The sequence below is a fragment of the Sus scrofa genome, chromosome 14, assembly GCF_054392235.1.
Source record: "Sus scrofa isolate SSC_HxYL_T2T_F1_AM1 chromosome 14, Sscrofa_HxYL_maternal_Yorkshire_Landrace_v2.0, whole genome shotgun sequence".
NCBI lineage: Eukaryota > Metazoa > Chordata > Mammalia > Artiodactyla > Suidae > Sus > Sus scrofa.
The window spans coordinates 26,710,565-26,718,179 of record NC_139396.1 but is presented as its reverse complement, the minus strand read 5'-3'; the positions used below and the strand labels follow the sequence as shown (position 1 = coordinate 26,718,179).

At 56.3% G+C, this 7,615-nt stretch overlaps 1 protein-coding gene across 1 annotated transcript; it reads left to right on the top strand.

Annotated features, from left to right (window-relative positions):
- The first annotated feature begins 2,636 nt into the window (after positions 1–2,636).
- On the top strand, positions 2,637–6,552 carry LOC146396428 (uncharacterized). The gene is made up of 4 exons (XM_084993540.1): positions 2,637–2,826; positions 3,295–3,493; positions 3,742–6,445; positions 6,506–6,552. Exons 1-3 carry the CDS (start codon positions 2,671–2,673, stop codon positions 6,378–6,380), a joined length of 2,994 nt encoding a protein of 997 aa, XP_084849666.1. The 5' UTR covers positions 2,637–2,670; the 3' UTR covers positions 6,381–6,445; positions 6,506–6,552.
- The last annotated feature ends 1,063 nt before the right edge of the window (positions 6,553–7,615 follow it).

Below are 7,615 nucleotides of genomic sequence, written 5' to 3'. Positions count from 1 at the left end.
TAAACACCGCCCACCACTCCATACCAGAGCAACACAGCAACCCCTTCAAAAAATGGAAAGAAGATCTCAACAGCCAATTTTCCAAAGCAGACTTATGGGGGCAAAAACAAAACAAACAAACAAACAAAACACCTGAAAAGATGTTCAACATCACTCACTGCTAGAGAAACGTGAATCACAACCACCGTGAGGTACCAACTTACACCAGCCAGAATGGCCATCCTCAAAAGGTCTACAAACAATGAGTGTTGGAGAGGGTGTGGAGGAAAAGGAACCCTAGGACACTGTTGGGGGGAATGTCAATGGGTGCAACCGCTGTGGAAAACAGGATGCTGATGCCTCAGAAAGCGAAACATAGAACCACCACCCTTGGATCCAGCAATCCCACTCCTGGGCCTCTATCCAGAGAAAACCATGCCTTGCAAAGACACAGGTACGCCAGTGTTCATCGCAGCACTCTTTGCAGTAGCCAAGACATGGAAACCACCCAAGTGTCCATCGACAGAGGAGTGGATCAAGAAGCTGTGCTACATACACACCATGGAACATTCCTCAGCCATTAAAAGGAAAGAAAGAAGGGCATTGGTAGCAACCTGGATGGACCTGGAAACCATCGTGTTACGTGAAGTCATCAGACAATGAGACCCCAACATCAAAAGCTTTCCGTGACATGTGGACTCTAAAACAGGGCAGAAGGAACTTCTTTGCAGAACAGATCCTGACTCACAGACTTTGTAGAACTTACAGTTTCCAAATGAGAGAGTTTGGGTGGTGCGGGGATGCACTGAGGGTTTGGGATGGATGAGCTCCACAATTTGGTTTGATGATTGTTGGACACCTAGAAATGTAATAAAATTCATTAAGTTTTTGTTTACCAAAAGGAAGAAGCAGCCCCTTTCAACCCCTCAGAACCGAGGCCCTGCCATAGGGGACCCTTGAAGACGATCAGGATTTGGGAGCTGACCAGAGGCACACAATTCCCACTTGTTGCCTGGTGATCTTATTTTTTCAGCCACCCAACACCCCAGTCCATGAAGGTGATGGCTGTTGTTAAGCCTATCTTTTTTCGGTTTCTTCTTAGGGCTGCATCTGTGACATATGGAAGTTCCCAGGCCAGGGGTCCAATCGGAGCTACAGCAGCTGGCCTACACTTCAGCAGCAGAATCACCAGATTCATGGCAGCTCTGTGACCTACACCACAGCTCACAGCAATGGCAGATCCTTAACCCACTGAGCGAGGCCAATGCTCAATCCCCGACTCACACTGATACGAGGCCAGGGCTCATCGTGCATCCTCACACATCCTAGTCCCATTTGATTCTGCCCCACCCAGAGGGGAATGACAGCAGTCCATATTTAGAGTATCATACATGAACATACATACATACAAATATATATATATATATGTATATATATATATACACACACACACACACAAACACATGGATATAATTATGTGTGTGTGTGTGTGTGTGTGTGTGTCTGTGTGTGTCTGTGTGTGTCTGTGTGTATTGTGTTCTCAGCTGCATCTGGGTCATAGGGAAGTTCCCGGCCAGGGATGGAATCTGAGCTGAACCTGTGACCTACACCATCATTGCTGAAATGCCAGATCCTGTCCCCACTGCACAGGGATGGAGATCCAATGGGTGCCTCCACAGACACGACTGGATCATGAACCCACTGAGCCCCAGTGGGAATTCCAGCCAATGTTTATGGAAAGAAGCTCTTCCTATTAGGAGGGAGAATATGTGTATAAGTCGAGGTGGAAAGTTCATTGCTATGAGGGGTTCCCGTTGGGGCTCAGTGGTAAGGACACTGCCTAGTAGCCATGAGGACACAGGTGTGATGGCTGGCCTCACTCCGTGGGTGAAGGATCCGGCATTGCCGTGAGCTGTGGTGTAGGTCGCAGAGAAGGCTCGGATCCTGCATTGCTATGGCGGGGGGGAGGGGGGGGGAGGCCAGCAGCTGTAGCTGCGATGCCATCCAGGGGTGGCCTTCAAATGCAAACAGAATTAAAGAGAGCTAATGCTTAGGAAATCCGTCATGGAGAACAATGCAACTGTGGGTGTGTGCGTGTGTCTTGTGTTGTTTGTCTTTTCAGGGCTTCCCCCCTCGGCATGTGCAGAGTCCTGGGCTAGAGTCGCAGGAGGCACCATGAAGGCACAGAAATCAACTGCCTTTCTATACCCTGAGAACGAGAGCTCCCAGAGAGACATCGGGAAAACGATCCCATTTGCCGGCACCTCCCAAAGAATAGACGACTGAGGAAGAGACCTCCCTAGAGAGACGCAAGACCTGTCCTGGGAACCCCCCAAGAGGCTGATGTAAGCAATCCAAGAGGACACAAACTGATGGCAAGACACACCTTGCTCTTGGATTGCAAGAGCCTATAGTATCCCAAGGACCATGCTCCCCAAGGCAGTCCGCAGAGTCACCGCCATCCCTGTCAAATGCCCAAGACCGCTGTTCACAGCACCAGACCATGGGGTTGGTGGGGGAGGGGAGCTGGAGCAGCCCAGAGGGACCCTGGGGGAGACATGGGGAAGGAGGAAGGCCCGTTGGGGGGACCCCAGGAAGTGACCTCACTTCCCTGGCGACAGAGGCCAACGGAACTTGGAAGCTGGGGAGCCGGGCACCTACTGGTCCAGTCCAGGAGAGGACGGAGGAGGGATGGACTGGCTCTGCTGCATCCCCCTCTCCCGAGGCCGAGGCCGAGGCCGAGGCCGCAGGCGTCGTCACGGCAGAGATGGCCTCTGCCAAGCCTGCAGAACCTGGATGAGAACGCGAGGCGGACGCCTATGGGCCGTTGCCCGCAGGGACCCAGAGGTACCACCGGGAGAGGGAGCTCCAGCCAAGGGCAGGGACCTCTCGCAGCCCACACGGGATCCCCAAGCCCCCTCCCTGGATGACTTTGTGCAGAGGCGGGTGGTGAGGGGTGGGCCCACCTCAAGCAAGAGCCGTCTGACGCGGGCTTGGAGGCCTGCTGGGCAGGGCCTGTCCACACCCCGGGACCCAGCTGGCTGGGGAGAAGCAGGGGGCTGAGGGGGGTAGGTGTGGAGTCAGGGCCGAGCCCTGCGTGCAAGCGGTACCCCCAGCCCTCCAGGGGGCTCTCGTTCCTCCCGGGTCAGGGGGGAGCCACTGGTGTGTGGCAGGGGTGTGGTGTTTGAGCAGGCAAGGCCTCCCCTGATCTGGGAGCAGAAGGTCAAGGGGGCAGAAGAAGCAGCGAGAAGCTCACAGCCCCACAGGGCTCTGACGCCTCGGGGCCGGGCCCTCTGACGCTCACTGTCATTGCAGAGTCCCCCACCTGAGACCCGCCAGGAACAGGGTGAGGAAGGCAGAAGGCCACCCGAGGAACCTCCACACAGACTGCTCCCCGGGGTCCTCTGCCGGGCTGGTGGGGAGCACAGGAGCACCAGCTGTGGCCATGAAGACACCGTCCACATGAGCCTGACAACCCTGGAAGGCCTGGCACCCCCTGAGGCCCAGCCTGAAGGTGAGAAGAGGGGGCCGGGGCTCTGGGCACGTGGGGGGAGCTGAGGTGTGGGCCGCACAGCGGGGAGTCCCCAGAGGATGGTGTTGGGCCAGGAGCCAAGACAAAGGCACACGCCCCGCCTGCAGGAGAGCAGAGCCAGCAGGTGCTGGCCGGGACTTGTCGGGAAGGCTCTGGGAAGACTGCTCTCCTTGGAAGAGCACATGGGAAGGCGGGCAGGCACCAAAGCTCTTCCTCTCTCACACCTCCAGCAGGAGACCTGGAATCCGAGGCCAAGACGCCAGCCGAGCCGAAAGACCCTGGAGCAGCCCCCAGAGGAGGTCCAGAACCACAGGAGGACTCAGCACCCGGGCAGGGAGGACCTCTGGCTCTTTCAGAGGGACGCCCACGTCCTCATGGGGACTCACCTCCCGGGGAGGATGAACCCTCTGCTCCTCTCCCAAGAGGCCCAGCTCCTCTTGAGGAGTCAACACCCGGGCAGGGTGGAACCAAGGCGCCGCCTGCAGGAGGACCAGGCCCCCATGAAGACTCAGCTCATGGGCAGGATCAACCTGCTGCTCCTCCTGAAGGAAGACCAGAGCATAATGAGGTCTCACCTCCCAGGCAGGATGAAAATCCTGCTCTTCCTACAGGAGGACGAGGCTCTCAGGAAGACTCAGCAGCCGGGCAGGATGAAAATCCTGCTCCTCCTCCTGGAGGACGAGGATCTCAGGAGGACTCACGAGCCGGGCAGGATGAAAATCCTGCTCCTCCTCCTGGAGGACGAGTCTCTCAGGAGGACTCACGAGCCGGGCGGGATGAAAATGCTTCTCCTCCTCCTGGAGGACAAGGCTCTCAGGTGGACTCACCAGCCAGGCAGAATGAAAATCCTGCTCCTCCTCCTGGAGGACGAGGCTCTCAGAAGGACTCATCAGCCAGGAAGGATGAAAATCTGGCTAATCCTCCTGGAGGACGAGGCCCTCAGGATGTCTCACCAGCCGGTCAGGATGAACATTCTGCTCCTCCTACAGGAGGACAAGGCTCTCATGAGGACTCAGTAGCCGGGCAGGATGAAAATCCAGCTCCTCCTACAGGAGGACCAGGCTCTCATGAGGACTCAAGAGCCGGACCCGATGAAAATCCTGCTCCTCCTGCTGGACTACGAGACTCTCATGAGGACTCACTAGCTAGGCGGGATGAAAATCCTGTTCCTCCTCCTGAAGGACGAGGCTCTCATGATGTCTCACCAGCCGGGCAGGTGGAACATCCTGCTCCTACTACAGGAGAACGAGGCTCTCATGAGGACTCACCAGCTGGGCAGGATGAATACCCGGCTCCTCCTACAGGAGGACGAGGCTCTCATGCAGATGCACTGGCCCTGCCGGATGAATATCCTTCTCCTCCTCCTGGAGGACGAAGCTCTCATGAGGACTCATCAGCCGGGCCCAATGAAAATCCTGCTCTTCCTCCTGGATTACGAGGCTCTCATGACGACTCAGCAGCCGTGCAGGATGTAAATCCTGCTCCTCCTCCTGGAGGACGAGGCTCTCAGGAGGACTCACGAGCTGGGAAGGATGAAAATCTTGTTCCTCCTCCTGGAGGACGAGGCTCTCATGATGTCTCACCAGCCGGGCAGGTTGAACCTCCTTCTCCTCCTCCAGGAGGACGAGGCTCTCATGATGTCCCACCAGCCGGGCAAAATGAACATCCTGCTCCTCCTACAGGACGATGCTCTCATGCAGACACACCAGCCCAGCAGGATCAAGATCCTGCTCCTCCTCCTGGAGGACGAGGCTCTCAGGAGGACCCCCCAACCGGGCAGGATGAAAGTGCTGCTCCTCCTCCAGTTGGACGAGGCTCTCAGGAGGACTCACCAGCCGGACAGGATGAAAAACCTGCTCCTCCTCCTCGAGGACGAGGCTCTCAGGAGGACTCACGAGCTGGGCGGGATGAAAATGCTTCTCCTCCTCCTGGAGGACAAGGCTCTCAGGTGGACTCACCAGCCAGGCAGAATGAAAATCCTGCTCCTCCTCCTGGAGGACGAGGCTCTCAGAAGGACTCATCAGCCGGGAAGGATGAAAATCTGGATAATCCTCCTGGAGGACAAGGCTCTCTGGAGGACTCAGCAGCCACGCAGGATGAACATTCTGCTCCTCCTACAGGAGGACAAGGCTCTCCTGAGGACTCAGCAGCCGTGCAGGATGAACATCCTGCTCCTCCTCCCGGAGGACGAGGCTCTCAGGAGGACTCAGCAGCCGTGCAGGATAAACATCCTGCTCCTCCTCCTAGAGGACCAGGCTCTCCTGAGGACTCACGTGGCGGGCAGGTTGAAATTCCTGCTCCTCCTCCAGGAGGACGAGGCTCTCAGGAGGACTCACTTGCTGGGCAGGATGAAAATCCGGCTAATCCTCCTGGAGGACGAGGCTCTCACGAGGACTCACTAGCTGGGCAGGATGAGAATCCTGCTAGTCCCCCAGAAGTCTCCCGTCCACTCGAACCCTCGCCAGCCCTGCAGGGGGCACTTGGCGCTGCTCTGGCCAAATTCCCGGACACTGATGTGCCTTTCCCTGTGCTAGATGGCAACATTGTCCCGGCCCCTGCTGGGGACAAAGGGCCCGAGGAGCATTCAGCAGCCCTTTGGGGAGTGCCTGCCCTGACTGCTACCGCACCCCCTGTACCAGGTCCTGGCCTGGCTCTTTCAAGAACCCTCGGCCCAGTTCCAAAACCACCTTCCCCAAGGTCCCCTCTGCCCCTGCCAGTGCCCTCCCCATCAGCTTCCCCCAAACCCCATCCCCTTGCTCCCCCTCCTGACATGGACGCTCCTTCCCCTCTCCTGATTTCTCTTTGGAGATGTGTCCAATTTCTCTTTCTGACTCATGTCATTTATGCTATAGTTCACTTTGTGTTTTGACCCTAGAGTTGTTAGAACCTTGAAACAAAATAACAATAAAAAAGGAAGTAGTTATTGATAGGGAAGTAATAAAAAGCACAAATTATTATATAAATCTAAAAAGGCAGCAGTTATTGAAAGGGAAGTAATAAAAAGCACAAATTAATAAATAAAGCTAATTATTCTCAATCAATCATTGAGAAGAGAAAAGTGATTTGTGTGTGTGTGTCTTTTGGCCTTTGTCTTCTGTCTTTTGAGGGCTTCCCCCATGGCATATGGAGGTTCCCAGGCTAGGGGGTGGATCGGGGCCAGAGCTGCCGGCCTCCAGCACAGCCGGAGCAACAGGGGATCCAAGCCGTGTCTGGGGCCCACACCACAGATCACGGCCACGCCGAATCCTTTCCCCGTGGAATGAGGCCAGGGATGGAACCCACTTCCTCAGGGATACACGTCGGGGGCGAGACCTGCTGAGCCACGACGGGAACTCCGAGAGCCAGGAAACCATTGGAGGACCGTCCAATGTCAGCTGAATTGACGGCAGGGGCGGGGGTTGTGCACTTGTGCACAGCAGCTGCCCTTTCACCAAGCGCAGGGTCGCATTCATTCTTGGATGTGGTTGCACAGTATCCAGATCATGCTGATTCCCAGAGCTGAGGAATGACAAGGTTGCCATGGTTTAAACATGCCCACCAAAGCAAACGGGCTCATTCCTCGGGTTGAGGTGCCCCATCCAGGTCCCATCTCGTTGCGTTGGGGCGGAGGGGCTTGCTCTCTCAACCTGTTTCTTCTGCAGCCGTCTTGTACCTGCCCTCATGCGGACAGGAGGAGAGGTTGCTTCCACCACCTCCCCAGGGAGCAAAACCAGCAGCAGAAGTACAAGGCACCGGTGCACTCTCACACACATACAAGTGTGGGCACTGACTTGCTTAGAGCGTTTCACATCAAACTTGAAAGGTGAAAACAGGAGTTCCTGTCATGCTGCAGTGGAAACGAATCCCACTAGGACCCATGAGGCTGCGGGCTCGATCCCTGGCCTCGTTCCGTGGGTTAAGGATCTGGCATTGCCATGAGCTGTGGCGAAGTTTGCAGAGAAGGCTTGGATCCTGCGTGGCTGGGGCTGGGGCTGGGGCTGGGGCTGGGGCTGTGGGAGGCAGCTGCAGCTCCAACTGGACCCCTAGCCTGGGAACCACCATATGCCCCGGGTGCAGCCCTCCAAAGCAGAACAGAAAAAGAAAGCACGAAAGAATGTAAGAAAA

What these genes read in the sequence shown, in the direction of transcription:
- LOC146396428 (XM_084993540.1), top strand. Translation starts at nt 2,671, where the DNA reads ATGGACTGGCTCTGCTGCATCCCCCTCTCCCGAGGCCGAGGCCGAGGC. An exon ending in TTGCCCGCAGGGACCCAGAG is followed by an intron (nt 2,827 to 3,294) that starts GTACCACCGGGA and finishes CTGTCATTGCAG; the next exon opens with AGTCCCCCACCTGAGACCCG. An exon ending in CCCTGAGGCCCAGCCTGAAG is followed by an intron (nt 3,494 to 3,741) that starts GTGAGAAGAGGG and finishes TCACACCTCCAG; the next exon opens with CAGGAGACCTGGAATCCGAG.